Source organism: Zootoca vivipara, chromosome 1 (assembly GCF_963506605.1).
Source record: "Zootoca vivipara chromosome 1, rZooViv1.1, whole genome shotgun sequence".
NCBI classification, from domain to species: Eukaryota; Metazoa; Chordata; class Lepidosauria; order Squamata; family Lacertidae; genus Zootoca; species Zootoca vivipara.
The window spans coordinates 56,098,921-56,117,306 of NC_083276.1; the positions used below are offsets into that span (position 1 = coordinate 56,098,921).

At 39.5% G+C, this 18,386-nt stretch overlaps 1 protein-coding gene across 3 annotated transcripts in view; it reads right to left on the reverse strand.

The window, feature by feature from the left end:
* PDHX (pyruvate dehydrogenase complex component X) overlaps positions 1–18,386 on the reverse strand; it is a 101,222-nt gene that overhangs the window by 49,365 nt on the left and 33,471 nt on the right. For 2 of the 3 annotated variants that reach the window (XM_035116426.2, XM_035116442.2), the window contains exons 8-10: positions 15,398–15,456; positions 12,399–12,557; positions 8,718–8,782 (exon numbers count right to left, since the gene is read on the reverse strand). In XM_035116426.2, coding sequence (XP_034972317.1) covers positions 8,718–8,782; positions 12,399–12,557; positions 15,398–15,456 — 283 coding nt within the window. Of the gene's footprint in view, positions 1–3,695; positions 3,982–8,717; positions 8,783–12,398; positions 12,558–15,397; positions 15,457–18,386 lie in introns of those variants that run through there. The other variant, XM_035116419.2, reaches the window with a different exon arrangement.

Sequence of the window (18,386 nt, forward strand, 5' to 3'; positions counted from 1 at the left end):
GGACAGATCAAGGTACACTTTCACAGGAAATTAGACAAAAATAGCTAGTTCTGTTTGTGCATTTTATGTGTTGTAGGGATTCCACAAAACAACAACAAAGTACTATCTTGGATGGGATCAACCAAATTGTCACAAAGTCATGAGCAAACTTTTGACTTCTCCACAATTTTTCATCAGATTCAAATCTTCAGCAGATGTGAAGATGGACGCTAGAAACTCTAGGAGCCCACTCACTAACGCCATTTATCCATTACTCCCAACAGCCAACTGTCCCTTCTCCATTGTGCTTCTGAAGAGTGAGAGATGCAAGAATCAAGCCTGTTATGGGATAATGGGGAAAAAAGCATACTGGTACATTTCCTAGCCCTGTGTTGCTCTTGAAACATGCATTTGAGTTGATTCCATGTCCAACAAATTTATGTGCATGTGTAAATAAAAAAGACAGAAGATGGAAACATAATTAGGGACTAATTAGGATAAGAAGGGTGCATTATGTTTCTTAAAACAATGCCAAGCACACTATAAATTTCAAACATGAAAGCATTTGTTTAGAGTTCCCACATAAAAACAAGCACCCTGAAATCCACATTCAGATATTGTTTTTATTAGGCCAACCAAAATGTCTTGCAATAGTGTGCAAGCTTTTGAGTTCTCCGGAACTGTTCATCAGGCAAGGTGGTAAAGAAAAAGCAAGGGTGGGGAGGAAAAAACGCACACATCTTGTCTGGTGTTCAAGCCAGCTGTGTTTGCCTCTGGGTAAGAGTCTTAAGGTAGACTGTGGGAAGAGGTAGCAGACCTTCCAATGTGGCAGTGGGCGGTGCTACGTAGGTAGGTATCAGGAAAGTTTTCTGGGATAAAGGAACACCTCTAGAAGTAAAACCATCAGCTGTTACTCAGTTCTTTCTCCATCCTTAGGCAAAACACACAGGTTCCTTGGTAGGTGGAGAACAGGAACAAAGGAAAAATGGGTAGTCATATATTAACAGGATTCCTTCAGTAGCACCTTAAAGACCAACTAAGTTTATATTTTGGTATGAGCTTTCGTGTGCATGCACACTTCTTCAGATACACTAGAAACAGAAGTGTCAGACCCTATATATATACAGAGGGTGGTGGGGGTGGGTGGGACCCTCTGTATATATATAGGGTCTGACACTTCTGTTTCTAGTGTATCTGAAGAAGCTCATACCAAAATATAAACTTAGTTGGTCTTTAAGGTGCTACTGAAGGAATTTTTTTATTTTGCTTCGACTCAGACCAACACGGCTACCTACCTGTAACTAGATATATTAACAGGGTTAGATATTAATTATAGATGGTATGCTGGGGGGGGGGGGGGAAGGCAACAGAAGCCAAACTGGGAAGCTTTACCTAGCAAGCATGTTATTCTTCCTTAAAAGTATTCTCCTACTCTCAAACACTTTGTTGAAATATGTTTCAATGTTCCATGCAAAAAAACCAAACTCTGCTTTTCTCCTCCACCAGTTTTGTTGTTGCTTTTGTCAATAGAAGTGCCAATGGATTTTTTTTTGCAAAGAATCAATGAAGCAGACATTGGTTTAGAACACATTTTATTTAAGATATGAAGTTGGATGCAACTTTAATAATAAAAAAACATGTATGTAGTGTCTCATACCTTAATATTTTAAGTGAGGAGATATTTGTTCTGAATTCAAACCAAATGGAGCCAGTAGATTCTTTATGGAGTCCATTAATTCCTGCTTGGTGGCATGGAAAAGGTAGCCCTGCAAATGTTTGTGGGTCAGATGTTTTACGGACCTTCATCTATGAGTTGTGCTTTTGGGAAAAAGCTTTGTCCTACTGTATTTTTCTGAATAGTTCATCTTTGCATTCTGAGCTGGTGGAACTCTTTCAAGATTTCTCCTGTCAAACCTGGAGATCTTCTTAATTTAACTCATCTATAGAAGCTAGAAGAGTTCCAGTTTCCTCAGAGCAAGACATCTCTAAGGACCCAAGGAATCATCTTATGTTTGGCCAGCTTGGAGGCACAATTTGATCAAAGTCCAGATCAAAACGAACTACATTTCAATCATTTTCTTGGTGGGGGTTGGAATTTGCCACTAGTCTGAAACACATAGAAAAGCTGGACTGGAATTCCCTTTTGTTCAATGCCATGGGTAGCAATGAAACATATGCACTTATACCATCAGAACCGTTAAACTTGACGCAGTGGCCAATTTAATTACACATAACGTATATCTGATGCAAAAAGAGCACATAGCTCAAATCACCAAGAACATCAGGTAAACAGATATTCAGTCCAAGAATGCCGGTCAGCATATTATGTATATCTTTGTTTTGTAAAAGTGACAATTTTAAGTGTGTTTGTTCTAAGTCCCTAATTTGCAATGCAGGACTGAGCACTTGTATTTAGAAGATGCCTCTTGATTCCAAGTGAATGTAGTTTCAATTAACAGTTTAGGATGTGAGGATGCGTCATTTTGAACTTCAACACATCCAATGTTGTGTTTGAATGGCCTAACACCCTGTATTGCTGTGATGGCCACATGTACAATAGGGTTATAAATCAGAACAGGTCTCAGAGGCATGGTAATGGTGCTTCTATCATAGGGACAAACCCATCCTGTTTAAGTTAATTTTGAGCTAAAGGGCAGCAAGAAGCTGTAATTCACACTGTTACATACTATTTAATGTGAAGATAAAGGCTGGTTTCCAATGCTACCTGCTTTGCTGACAGAAAACATTATCTACTCCATATATAGGCATAGAGTCTTCGTGGTTATGTCAGATCGCTAGAGAAAAGGGAATTATAAACAGATTGCTAGAGAAAAGGGAAATGATGTGGCCTATGATTTGAAACAATGGTTTTCAGACTGAGAGGGGCTACTGATGTGCTTGCAGCTTGACTATTCTGGCACCGTTTTTTCTAGAAAAAAATATGCTGGTGGGCAGGATTTTAGTCAGTGACTAGAATGATAAAGATGATCAAGAAACTACAGGTAGACAACACAGAGAACTCAACAGGAAAAGGAACACTTAATATATGTTGTGTTTTTAATGCAATTTGTTCTTCTGAAGTCAGCACTAGGCATTACATTGTTATAAATATTCATACACATTTTCCCCATTTATATCTGTTTTATACTTTAGACTTGACTCACTATTACTCTTAACTTCTCAAAACTATCATACCAGTACATACCATATACAGTAAGCAGTAAGCAGAGAACCAATACAAAGAATTCCCAACAAAAATTCCAGGTTCATATGGATGAATCCTAGTTTTAATGGGAACACGCTCTGTCTCTATTACACCGCTGCATAATTGTCACAGACGATTTGCTAGACTGAAAATGGTATATGAAAATGCTTTCAACTTTTTTCAGTCTGGAAAAAAATGAAAGGAAAGATGGTTTTGTTCTCTTTTATTACCTTTCACCCAGATCTATGCATTCAGGCATACTGAAGATATCCACATCTGATATAGCCACCCTGTTGTGCAATTGCTTAATCAGTTTCATAAATTTAGCATACTCAATAACAGTATTTAGCATATAAAAACCAAGATCTGGAATCTTTGAAAGTGTTTCAAGTCAGTTCAAATAAATAAGCTGTTTTATTGTCCATGTCTCACCAAGCATTTATCTTCCTATCTTTTGTACTTGGTTTTCTTTCATCTCCTTTTGCAGTTCAATTCCCTATATTGCCAAGAAGAGGACCAAATCTTGACCATTTTAGCTCAAGGCAAGGCGAACTGGATTCTCCAAATTGCTTTTAAGTCTCTCCAGAAATTTTGAAGCTAGTTCATCATCTACTACTCGGCCATCACTTGATAGCGTTACTGTCATCAACTGATGCTGCTGAAGCTTCTCATTCCCTTCGTCGTCCACCGCCACTGCGAGTTCAGTCCGAGTTCGTCCCACAGCTAAGATACAGGCTTGTGGAGGGTTTATGACAGCAATGAAGCTACTGATGCCAAACATGCCTAGATTTGAAATGCTATTGGTAGAAGGGAAGAAGACAGACAAACGAATATTGGGGGAAGGATAAGTATGAACAAAGCACTTTGAAAACATATTTAGGAAATTACTAAGGATTCATTTAGACCCAGAAAAAAAGTATATGTACTACCATAAACATATGGAGTCAGAAATTTAACTTAATGTATTAAAATCAAAGGTTTAGAATAAAGAATAAGGATGAATAAAAACCACACACATTCCCCTATATTCATATAACTTTAGTATCAGTATCAGTTTGATTTTGTGAGTATGTGACGAACTAAAAGGAGACTAGTTGGGGTTGTTTTTATCAGTCTGCATTTCTTAGTGCGGAATGTATTGATCTGATGTGTAGAGATCTATCCTATTCTACTTAATTCAAGAGGGTTCTGGAAGCTTCTGTGTTTGAAAGAAGGTTCATGATGTTTGGGTTATACCTTCAGAGAAGCTGAGTAGAGCTGGCTTAAACTGGTTGTCTTACCTCTTCAGTCAAGGTCATGCTGACTATAAAAGAAAGGCCAGAAGGAGCCTGAGTTTTACTTTTGCTTTCTATCTCTTTTCCTTCTGGTGTGGTGTTCTGTAAAAGTATGCTTAGTGTTACATGCTTTACACTTCTTATAAGTTGTTGTAAGTTTAAGTCTGCTGCAACTGGGTTTCTTATGGACATTGGCAATCCTGAATGAATTGGATTTGTGACCATTATGTTCATTTGCCTTCAGTAACAGTAAAGCTCTGCTGGATGAAATACAATTGCCTCTGGTCTATTTTTTGGGAATCCTGCAACATGTTTAAGCTGTTACTTTGCTAACTATACATTGGAATCTACTCTGGATCAATACTGAGTCGAATTTAAATGACATTTTTTCGTGTTTTTTGTTGTTGACTTCAGCCTGCAACCTATATACAGAGAGTCACACCCCCTCGGGCTTTTTCCATCTCATCATTTGCCACCAGACACCTCTCTCATTTGTTACCACTGGCTGAGATGGTAGCAGTGTGCTGGAGCTGGTTTAAATTCAGCTAACTCAGTGGGGCGTACTTTGGAGCAGAAATGTGTAGGGTTGCACTGTTAGCTGAAAAATAGGCCATGGAGTCATGATACTGGAGGAAGGCTTTGTCCTATGGCATAAAGTCTCCTATATAGATTCTGGAATAGGAATGGATGCAGAAAATAATTGTTGTTGTTGTTTAGTCGTTTAGTCGTGTCCGACTCTTCGTGACCCCATGGACCATAGCACGCCAGGCACTCCTGTCTTGCACTGCCTCCCGCAGTTTGGTCAAACTCATGTTCGTAGCTTCGAGAACACTGTCCAACCATCTTGTCCTCTGTCGTCCCCTTCTCCTAGTGCCCTCAATCTTTCCCAACATCAGGGTCTTTTCCAAGGATTCTTCTCTTCTCATGAGGTGGCCAAAGTATTGGAGCCTCAGCTTCACGATCTGTCCTTCCAGGGAGCACTCAGGGCTGATTTCCTTAAGAATGGATAGGTTTGATCTTCTAGCAGTCCATGGGACTCTCAAGAGTCTCCTCCAGCACCATAATTCAAAAGCATCAATTCTTCGACGATCAGCCTTCTTTATGGTCCAGCTCTCACTTCCATACATCACTACTGGGAAAACCATAGCTTTAACTATACGGACCTTTGTCGGCAAAGTGATGTCTCTGCTTTTTAAGATGCTGTCTAGGTTTGTCATTGCTTTTCTCCCAAGAAGCAGGCGTCTTTTAATTTCGTAACTGCTGTCACCATCTGCAGTGATCAAGGAGCCCAAGAAAGTAAAATCTCTCACTGCCTCCATTTCTTCCCCTTCTATTTGCCAGGAGGTGATGGGACCAGTGGCCATGATCTTGGTTTTTTTGATGTTGAGCTTCAGACCATATTTTGCGCTCTCCTCTTTCACCCTCATTAAAAGGTTCTTTAATTCCTCCTCGCTTTCTGCCATCAAGGTTGTGTCATCTGCATATCTGAGGTTGTTGATATTTCTTCCGGCAATCTTAATTCCGGCTTGGGATTCATCTAGTCCAGCCTTTCGCATGATGAATTCTGCATATAAGTTAAATAAGCAGGGAGACAATATACAACCTTGTCGTACTCCTTTCCCAATTTTGAACCAATCAGTTGTTCCATATCCAGTTCTAACTGTAGCTTCTTGTCCCACATAGAGATTTCTCAGGAGACAGATGAGGTGATCAGGCACTCCCATTTCTTTAAGAACTTGCCATAGTTTGCTGTGGTCGACACAGTCAAAGGCTTTTGCATAGTCAATGAAGCAGAAGTAGACGTTTTTCTGGAACTCTCTAGCTTTCTCCATAATCCAGCGCATGTTTGCTATTTGGTCTCTGGTTCCTCTGCCCTTTCGAAATCCAGCTTGCACTTCTGGGAGTTCTCGGTCCACATACTGCCTAAGCCTGCCTTGTAGAATTTTAAGCATAACCTTGCTAGCGTGTGAAATGAGCGCAATTGTGCGGTAGTTGGAGCATTCTTTGGCACTGCCCTTCTTTGGAATTGGGATGTAGACTGATCTTCTCCAATCCTCTGGCCATTGCTGAGTTTTCCAAACTTGCTGGCATATTGGGTGTAGCACCTTAACAGCATCATCTTTTAAAATTTTAAATAGTTCAGCTGGAATATCATCACTTCCACTGGCCTTGTTATTAGCAATGCTTTCTAAGGCCCATTTGACTTCACTCTCCAAGATGTCTGGCTCAAGGTCAGCAACCACACTACCTGGGGTGTATGAGACCTCCATATCTTTCTGGTATAATTCCTCTGTGTATTCTTGCCACCTCTGCAGAAAATAATACAACCAACCAATTTCCAACCAGACTTTGAACCCGTTCGTCACTATCAACTACTGCAAATTCATAATATTTAAGACTCTAGGATGTAACTACCTTCTTTGGCTTACTAGCATTATGGGAAACATAGCAATAAAGTCTTAAAAACACATTGGCTACAGTGTGATTTAGCATGTCTATTCAGCTAAGGTAATGTCAGAATGAATCCAAGAGTAGAGAAAGCAACCTCGGCTGCTACACAGCAGTGGACGTAATGATAGTGACATCTGGTAAAGTGAGAAAAAGGTTTCCTGACTGCCTATGTAGGTATTCAGTAACTCTGATTTAACAAAATAAAATAAAAAAAAAAAATTCCTTCCAGCAGCACCTTAGAGACCAACTAAGTTTGTCATAGGTATGAACTTTCGTGTGCATGCACACTTCTTCAGATACGATTTAACAACAACTGATTTAACAACAACTTCTCCCTGCTAAATAAGAAGACTCTTCCCTGCCATAATTTGAACATGACAATTCTAGTGGGGGACAAGGGCAGGAAACGCTGTTACTGCCATTTCCTTTCACAATTTTGTAGAACATGGGATGGTCCTGGAAATTTTTTTTAAAAAAGCATCCTTTGTACCAAGCAGCTGTAATGAGATTTCCATGCACCCAATATTCCAACAATCTAGGGTTTCTCACAAAGATCTTAAGAACAGAAAACAAGAAAGGGAAATGGAAGCCAACAGGAAATCAACATTTACCCCTGAAGGCCCATCTGAACAGAAGGGTCTTTTTAGGTTATAATCTTTACTCAGCATCATATACACAACTTCATTCTGGCCAATCTTAGCCTCTGGAAGTACAGAAGTCTGCTGTTGCTAGGTCTCAGTCTTGCAGAATTCAAAGTGCAGATAGGGCAAGAGATTGGAAGCTGGGGTAACATCAAGCATCCAAGGTGAAATTAATCACAGCATAGGATACCATCACGTATCAATATTGCCTCAATAATGCATCAGTAAAGGTTGTGGGCTCAGCAGCTGTGTAAAGGGTTTCCTGGAATTCTGAAACCCTTTACACAGCATGCTACACCAACCCCCAACCCCCCCAATTAAAATTAAATATTAAACTCACTTTATTGCACTATTCAACATGGGAATAAGCTAACAATGGATATTCCTCATGGCCAACTCTAGGACACTAATTTAGATATGTTGAAATGCTTACATTTATGTGAACCATCTCTTAACGTTGAAGCTCTTCCTGCAAACAAGGGTCTATATTCTTGTTCTGCTATGTCCTCATTATCCTTTATACAGTTTTACTGAAATACCTGATTATGTTCAGGGAGGAAATTTCTAATCTGAAAACCCCTCATAAGAAAAGAAAAGGTGCTGTGTTTTACAGAACCATATCCCAATTAAACAAGGAATATTAGCTGGTACCTTTATTACTAGTGCATTCTAAACATTGCTGGGAGTCACCAGTTGTTCATAATAAAGCTACCGTGTTTCTCCGAAAATAAGACACCCTTTTATATTTATTTTTCCTAAAAACACACACACTGTGTCTTATTTTCAGGGGATGTCTTTTTTAAAATTAAGTATGGTACAGTTTAACCTACTAGGTTAAACTGGCTATCACTATGGCTTATTTTTGGGGTATTCCTTGAATGCTTAAAAATCCCGCTATGGCTTATTTTATGGCTACGTCTGAACAAATTTGTGCATTCTGAACAAATATGAATGTTATGAGAGGAGTTAAGCTGGGTGGAAACTAAGCTCACGCAGTACGTCAGATGTACTATTCGTAGGTACATCCGAACACAGTCTAATATTACAAAAAGCTTAGATAAACCAAGTTTAGTGCTTCACTTACAGACTAACAATATTCTGGAACACAAGAGTACAACTTCATTCCACACTACTAAATTTTTAGCAATTAAAATACATTTGAAATACCTAAAAGATCCTCCTTGGTATTCTTCTGGTAGCAATTTTCCATCTCTTGCTTTCTTTGCTAGAGCCTATGGAAATCAAATCCAAACATATTTTAACAATTTAAGAAAAACGTTTAGCAAAGTTAATTGTATTTGTAAAATAAATATGCTCTTAAAACGTATTTTGCTTATATAAATAGTTCAGTTTAATTAATATCAGTAAATTCAAGCAGATGCTGTAATTTGTGTTAGCAAAACTCTTAAATTTGTATCTTCTGGGAATAGGCCTCCAAAGTAGGAATAAACATTTTGGGGTAGCAGAGAAATTTCTGTGGTGATCCCTCAATTAGCTTTAGAATCGTCTCAGACAACATTTTCTGTTATGCGTAGCTTGTATTAGTTATTCAACTGTCAGCACTGCTTTGCCTACAACCTATAGATGAAATAGTCTGATCTCATTGTAAGTAGCCATTAATTCTAACGCTGATAGGAAATGTCACCCAACTGTTTTCCAACCAAAAATGAGAGGAAAATGTAAGCCCTGTTATATGATTCACAGTTGATGGGTGGAGCTAACAAAGTGTCAAATAATTCCTTCTAGGAGGCAACAAGAGTCATGAAAAATTACAATTTCCTATGTTTTCATATGGCATATTTGGATGCATGAGATATCTACACATGACATCACTGTCTGAAAGTGCATTTTTTAGAAACAAGATACGGACAACATACAATTGGAACGAAAATTTCAATTTTCCAGATTTATGGCAGTTAAAAAGTAATGGTGCAACAAATGCATTTGAGAGACATGTCTCACTGAGAACTTCCCACAATTATGGGAAATATTTGTTTTTACTGTCTAGCCACCATGGCCATGGCAATTTCAATATAAAATATCAATGCACTCAGAGATTCAAAGATCATTTAGACCACTTACATAATCTATCTCAGTTTACTATTTGCAGAATGAAATAAAAGGTATCCAAGAGGTTGCCAGAGAGACAGGAAGAAATTCTAGAAAACTAAAATTGATGAATATTCAGCTCAGCTGTGATAAAGGTAACACCGTAAACTCAATTCACAGTGATGTATGTAAGTCTTTACAGTCCAATACTGTGCTCAGCTATGCCAAAGCAATGTCACATCTGCTATAAGAATCCCAGTGCATGAGGGGACAGTTCTAGTGACCAGTCCTAGCCCTTCAATATATTCAGGTCATGACAATACTGAGAGGGATAATACATGCTTATGTTCAAAGCAAAAATATTAATCTTGACAAGCGTTCACAACTACAGTGCTGCTAACGCACCCTTTATTTGAAAATATCTGGCAGTAAAGGATGTCCCAGTAGTCTTAAAATGGGATTGGAAGTCTGCTAAAGATATTACTAGCAAAGCTTATTGTTATAGATGGAAGTCTCAGATTTCCGAAATCCATCCATTATCTTTATGGAAATATATTGGCCTAGGAGATACTTGGGAGATTAATACCTCTTACTATAGATGCCTACTTCCTGCGGCACATTAGAGTTATGATAGACAAGTTGTTAGGTTTTACATAAACACAGGAGAAGAAATCTGCAACGGTTTCATTTAAGATTATGCCCCAGTGGCTATTTGTAGACGCTGGCTATGGAACAACAACAACAACAACAACAACAACAATAATAATAATATTTATACCCCGCCCATCTGACTGGGTTCCCCCAGCCACTCTGGGCGGCTTCCAACAAAATATTAAAATACAGAAATCCATCAAACATTAAAAGCTTCCCTAAACAGGGCTGCCTTGAATATTCTTTGTGAATTAAGATGACATGCATAAAGTTTTACAGATGAGTACAACACTATCAAACATTTATCAAAGAAAAAACAAAGTAAAATCGCACAACAGGAAGCTAAGGAGTAAAGATCAACAAAATGAAATGGTCTACATTCCTCTCAGCAAAAACACAAAAACAAAAGGAACACTACAGATACCCATAAGTTTCTCTGTCTCTGTTCTTTCACTTCTTAAATTCTATTGGACTTCCAGATAAGTGGGGTTAGGATTGCAGTCTTGGTTACTGAACTGAGATATGGATGACTATACTTGGCCTATATTGCACTGCCTAGTTGCTTATTGCTGGAGATAAAAATATATGTTTCCATTGGAATTTAAATGCATCTCTGATGAAATTGTCTTCATTGATCATCCTCAGAATTACTGTAACTTTTACTACAACTGGCAAGCAGGAAGATAAAGAAAAGCACACTCCTCTTTCTAATTGATGTTTGAATTATTGCTTAAAACCCCATAGTGATTACTGACAAAATAGAATCTTCCAAATCATTCAATTGTCGTGATTTATAATACTTCAATAAGCAAAGAGTTGAGGACAGGCCTACATGTGGGCAAGGATCAAGGATACTTTGCCTATTCATTTTTTTAAAAAAATACACAGACATCTAAACCTCTCTCTCTCAGGGTAATGAAAACATATTTGCGGAATGGTGTTGGAGGAGCCCAGATCAATAGTTCTGGGTGATTTCAACATCCATACTGAGGTGGACTCTAGTGCACTAGCTAGGGATTTAATGGCCTCCATGGCGATCCTAACTAATCCTCCATTTTCCATACTGCCAGCTTTTGTGAAGCTGGTGCAGCACATTGGCTAAAAGACCAAAAGGCAAATAATAAAGAGTCTGATACAAATTTCACTATTCTGATGAACTCACTAGGATGGCCTAGGCGAGACTTGATCTCAGAGCATCAGGCTCCTGTATGCAGAAAATAATAATAATAATAATAATAATAATAATAATATTTATACCCCGCCCTTCCCATGGTATAAATACCCTAGAAACCGGGCTCAGGGCGGCTAACAACACATATAAAACATTGATTAAAAACGACTTAAAAAACAGCTTAAAAACAGCATAAAATACAACATCAATATAGCATTGCCAGGGCTAACTGGCCAAGTTAGTCCTGCTAAGGCCAGCAAGGATACCAGGGGAAAATTTAAATGTGGGGACCCAGAAAGGTTTCTTCATAAGAAAGGGAAGGGGGAAAATGAATGGAGGATCAGGCTAAATTGAAGGCCAGTGGAATAACTCTGTCTTACAGGCCCTGCGGAAGGAGATCAAGTCCTGCAGGGCCCTAGTCTCATGGGACAGAGCATTCCACCAGGTCGGTGCAATCACTGAAAAGGCCCTAGCCCTTGTGGAGGATAATCTGGCTTCTTTAGGCCCCGGGACCCTTAAGCTGTTATTATTCATGGACCTTAGGGTCCTTTGCGGGACATACCAGGAGAGGCGGTCCCGTAAGAACGAGGGATTAAGAATGATGGCCTACCATAAGAAGAAAGGAACAGCATGTGCAGTCCCCAACTTCCCCAACAGAACTCAAAATTAGCCTCCCTCTGGGGAACTTTAAATAAATGGAGGCCAGAAACAAAATGTATTTGTTGATTTTAATTTCACTTAAAATCCCTGAATCCCTGCCAAAAGCAAAACACTGTCATTCCTGTGGAATGGGACATCACCACAGATGTCTCATATCCAACAGAGAAGCGGCTTTAAAGCAGTTTGAAAGAGTTTCTAAAAGGCACGACGTGTGTGTGTCGTCCCCCCCCCCCAAAAGACGTACACCATGCCTTTGGTTGTACATCTAAATGCCATTATGCTCCGAAAGATTAGCACCATGTATGTGGAATACCTACCTTTGCAGAAGCTGCAATTTCCCGAACTCCCTTGGCTGCAGCATCTTTTATGATTGGTGTAATGAGACCTCGGTCTGTTGCCACAGCGATAGAGATGTCTATAGATTGCTGCTGCCGGGGGCCCTCTCCATCCCAGGTCACATTCACATCTGGCATTTGCTGGAAGAAGGAAACAGAGGGAGGCGCAGCTGTTAAAAGAATAATGGCATAACCAATTACCAAGGAAAAGGAAAACCCTTTAGAATGTGTGGTGATGGAGGAATTCACATATGTGGAAAGGTTTGCCTTAAGCAAGACAAGGCTAATAATAACAAAAGATCTGCCACGTGAGTCTAAAAATAGACCTATCTTATTAGCTAGCATCCATGTATACCTACTTTGTCACAAGGCATGAGTGTACAGTATACTGGAAATTGTACAGCTGCAGGCAGCCAAGAAATACATGGTTTCTGAACTGCTAGTGAATTATTAACAGACTCCAATCCCATCGGATATCAACCCTCAACTTGCAGATGCCTTGGAAACAAGAATTGTGACTGCTGCCCCAATCATAAGGAAGCACATATGGATTTTCTGTTGCCACTTGATTCATAGGAGAAAATACAAGTTAAAAGGGAGAAAAACTCACGTCAACATATCCATGTTAGCAGCATCTGCTCTAAAAGTAAAACAAAATTTGACTAATTTGAAACTTGTTAATGTCAGAAGTAAATTTCACATTTTAAAATTAGATTGAGGATTTATTTCTTTGCATACAAATGGATATTTTGTATGAGAACGTTCTCATTTTTCTCCTACTCATGTTCCCATAATCATGGCTTCCATCAAGCTAATATAACTAATTTATTTAAAACCTGTACATGATGAATTCTACTTGTAAAATATTCCCAATGCTGATCACACAAATAGACTGAGCAAGACATATGTGTGCCCAAAGCAGTGGCGTTCAGAAAGTAGATTGGGATCTCTGGGTGAAATACCATAAGCCTACATATTTACCTCTTTGCCTATACTGGTACTAGCAGTACTCAAGCTAGAAAGAAATAATACCAAACAAACAAACCGGTATCAGTGCTGGGCCAAAAAGGAACATCAGGCAAGGGTTTACTTTCAGTTAAAAGACAAAAAAGTAAAAGAAGATCAAGCTCAATATTCAGTTTTCTTTCCATTTTAAACCTAGGAAGAAAGTGTTGCATATGTGAAACTGAAACCTTATCTGCACAGTGTAATGTAAACAATCTAGAAGCAGGAGGCGTCAAGGTCAGAACCATGCGCCTTTGGGCCTAGATAAGAGGCAGAGAAAGAGCCCTGTTCTTCTCCCTGTGGGGAGGGGAAGAACCATCTCCAGATGCAAACCATGCTAGCATCATGCTAGTGACTGATTTATGGGCTAATGATGCAAAAAGGTAAAAAGGTAACAGACTCCTTGGACGGTTAAGTCCAGTCGAAGGTGACTATGGGGTGCGGTGCTCATCTCGCTTCAGGCAGAGGGAGCTGGCGTTTGCCCACAGACAGCTTTCTGGGTCATGTGGCCAGCATGACTAAACCGCTTCTGCCGCAATGGAACACTGTGACGGAAGCCAGAGAGCATGGAAATACCATTTACCTTCCTGACACAGCGGTACCTACTTATCTACTTGTACTGGTGTGCTTTTGAACTGCTAGGTTGGCAGAAGCTGGGACAGAACAATGGGAGCTCACCCCGTCATGGGGATTCAAACAGCTGATCTTCCAATCGGCAAGCCCAAGAGGCTCAGTGATTTAGACCACAGTGCCACCCATTCCCCTACTGATGTACTGAACCGTTAAGCTGTAAATCGGCACTAAAACTTACTGCCTGAATTGTGGGTGTGAAGTGAGTTTATTGCATCAGTGATTGTCTCCACAAAAGGCTTGACAACGCTGCACAGAGTGGAGCATGCAGAGGAGCGTGCTGGACACCTTGTGAGTTGGAAAAGATACTCACAAATATTCAACAGAAAGACGCCTTCACCGATAATGTTTTCTGCATGGAGGCCAGATAAAACTAGCACATCTTTCTTACAAATTCATTGAGCTGATACAGATCAAGTGAACTGGAAATCCCAGAATAATGGGGAAATATTTTAGCTTCCTCTTAAGGAAGAAGATGCCCACATATGAGGAACATAATTTTAATTGAAGATGGCACTCTAAATCCTATCCAAGATAGCAGCTCACACAGGATTTGCTTTGCATAGTGCTAGAACTGGAAAACAGGGCAGTCGGAAAATTTTGCATTTTATGCTGCTATGTAAAAATAAACCCATGTTCAAACATATGGCATTTTTTTGGCAGTGGCCGGAGGTGGGGTTGCATTTATTCATTCACAACCAGACACAGTGATGAATTGGATGTGGGCTAACATAATGAGGGTTAATCCAATCAGACAGAGGTGTTGTTGGTCAGAAGAAGATCTGAATGGGGAGTGGGAATCTGTCCCATTTTGTTATTAATGGTAGTGCAGGCACCTGTACTAGTTGGCATACTAAACCATATTCAAGACAAGATGTGCTTAAATTCCACCAGTCTGCTCCCAGTAGTGCTGTCTAATTGGTTTCAAAGGTTTAAAGATGATTTTAATCTGAAGACTGGATAACCTTGAAACAGCAGTAGTCCATGTGTATATAAGAATTTAGGTCAGCCTTCCCCTACCTGGAAGCAAGGCCACTAGCCAAATTGGCTGGGGCGGATAGGAGCCATAGTCTAAAACATATGAAAGGTACCAGTTTGAGGGATGCTCTAGAGATGGTCTTTGGCATGGCAACAACACAGAAGCTGTAATCTCACCATTAAGAGAATGTCTATCTGAATGGTGACTAAGAAACTACTCCTGAGGCTAGCAGATATTTCAAAAGAAGAGAGAAAGTTTTGGAGCTGACTTCAAGGCACCAAACCTTCAGTTACGCCTAACTCAACACAGCACTTCGCATTATTGAACACAGAAAATCTACAAGGATCATTAAAGAATGGTTACTTACTTTCAGGGTAACTGCTGTTGCTTTGATAATAAAGTCATTCACTGACACTTTAATATCATCTGTTTAAAAGACAGCGAGAAATTAAGATACATAATTTCAAGATAAACAGTCCACCTGCCCCAATTTGTACAATTAATATACCAGTCGTTAGCAGAAGAGCAGAATGACCTCTTAGGAAATCATGTAGCCAAAAGCAGTTCTAATTACTTATCTTCATAGTAGGAGTGTTTTTATAGTACCATAAAGCAGCAATTTGGAAATGTTATGCTATTAACTGAGAGCATATAAAGCTGAATACTTGCATCCTCTAGAGAGTCTACCAGAATGGAAAGTCTTTTTTTAAAAAAATGCATTTCACAATAATAATGTTTTATTTTTTCCCATTCTTTTGCGGAAAACAGCAAAGAACAAACAAGACCAACCCAGAAACCTGGATATCTTTTTAAGAGGAGATGTAAATACAAGGGAAAAATGGAGAACAAGACAGGAGATGGAAAACCACTAGTCACCAAAACACCTCTACTCTGGTCCACCAATGAAGGAGAAAGTGGGGAAGGCTTATTCAAGACAAAATGTGTGGAGAATTGCAATGATGGCCAAGATGCCTTTGCAGAAGTACAGCTGGAATTTCCTCATCTCCATTCTACTATCATCCCTTCATCCTCATCCCTGAGCTATGTAGCATCTTTATTTGGGAGCATATCTGTGAGGGACAGGGGATATCGCGTGACTGTGACAATATCTATTGACAGTATTAGCATTTAAATCTCAAACTTCTCACAGTGCCAAAGTCGGTGTCAAGATAGTTGATGTTATTATCTTTTCACACAAGAAGTACAGCTCTTTTTCCCCACACAGGGAAGCTTGCAGTCAATCAGTATTCCGCAATAGACCCAGAGGTTAGGTCCTGCCCATGTTGTTTTGGTATTCACACATGGTCTCCAGTGGCGACAAGCAATATCATGGGAAAAGGCGTTTCTGTTGGAGATTCATTCCCCATGTTTTCATTCATGGGATTGTTGTCTATCACATGATTATGTATGTTTTCATTCCACAGCGTCGGACATGACGGAAACAGGATGTTTGTGTTACTGTGTTTCCTGAAGTGGGACTATTGTCCTTTGTTCATTCTCTTTGCTGTCTGATGCTAGAGAGAGAGGGAGCCATGTTGCAGTGCTCCGTGTGTATGTATATATGTAAATAAACATAGATTAGCCAAAACGCTGAGTTCTGTTATGCAACTGTGCAAACTCTGAGGATCCGTAAGTGTGCTGGTGTCAGTTGGCATCAGTTGCTGTGATGTTCGGGCTGGAGAAAGCTTTTGAAGCTCCTGAACGATTGACCAGGAGGGAGAGAACATGCCAGTTGGGCATGTGTCTCTGCCAGGGTCCTACTCGCGAGTAAGGGATCCTAACAGTTTCCATGTAGCTGGGTATATGTGAAGGATCCCTTTTGCACTGGATTATACAATCAAAAAGATGGTAACTAGAGCTGTACACCAAAGTCAAGCAGGCAAGGTTTCCAACTGACTCATTGAAATGAAATGTTCATTGACCACGTAACTTGGAATACACGAAGAGTAGTGCTGAACTTGAAAATGAGGGAAAGATGCCAGTCATTCAGAATAAATACTGCTGTTATATCAAGCTTTCAGGATCATTTACTGTAAGCAAGTTAAAAATAAACATGATATTAAACCAGTAAGCTAAAGGCTTAAAGGTTACTTCATCAAATACAGGTAGTTTTGGAAAGCATTTTTAAATACGAAGGGTTGTACCCAACACTATGTATGTGGAGCTCTATTTACACAATGGGACTACCCTTCATTTCCTCATATCCCCCCCCCCCAATATGTCTCCAGAGCAGATGTTGAGGGAGGGTGGAGGGCTACAAGGGAGAAGAAAGGAGGAGGAGGAAGTTCAGTTGCCCAAGTGGAAGTCTGTTGTGCAAATGGGAAGGCACAGCATTGGATAGAACCCAAAGTGATGTATTCATTATATGTTTTAGTCAAAAAATATAGCTCTTAATGTATAACAACATTCTGGATGAAAGTGGTAAGGGTTCTACACAACATTGAGGGTTGTATATAATGTAGAGCTAAGATTCCATTAAGGGAAAGGATTTTTCCTGTGTGATGGAACCTTGTCCTGCTCTCTCTCCCCCCACCCACCGTGTGTCCCTTAAATCTGTTCTGGGGTTTGAGCATGGAGAAGATTTGAGCATGGCGCAGAATGCATACAGGGAGAGGAGACTGAGGCAAGTCCTGTTGTACTAGCAGGAATCCTTTTGCTGGCATATGCTAGTGCAACAATTTAGCTGAATACAGCTCATAGCACATAAATGATTTCATATACCTAACTACCAACCAAAACACAGTTGACGCGCAACTATTTTTTTTTGGAAAGGCATAAAAGAACGAAACAGGTTAATAATTATATTTAATTGAAGGAATAATGTCATGCACAGATTTGCCACCCTGAAGTCAAATATTTGTGGTAACAACACCAGCACAAAATATTATCCATAATTTTATCACACATACACACAGACCAATGAATGACAGCAGTGTGTAAGTATTACACACTGGTTTACTGTGATGCAAAGATCTACTATAGGTCTAAAAATACAACCAAATGAGAAAAACTCAGTAAATAGAAATCTCATTGTTCAGTTTGGTATTCTACGATGCATGAAATGGAATAATCAAAAGAATTATCTTGCATATCTATTCAACTGTAAAAGCAAAACATGTCATTGTGTGATGTCCCTTGGGGACTTGTCCTGTTCAGATTACTGAGATGAAGGCACTGGCAAATCATAAAATTGCTTTAACAATAGCAGTAAAGCAGGTAGGAACTCTGTTGCATAGTTGAAAATTCTAACATATTTGAAAAATGTAAAAACAAACAAATCGTCCCTGAAAACCTGCCCTTGTTCTTTCTGGATTGGATACCACAGGGCAGTTCCTTCATTGGTTCACGTTCTAATT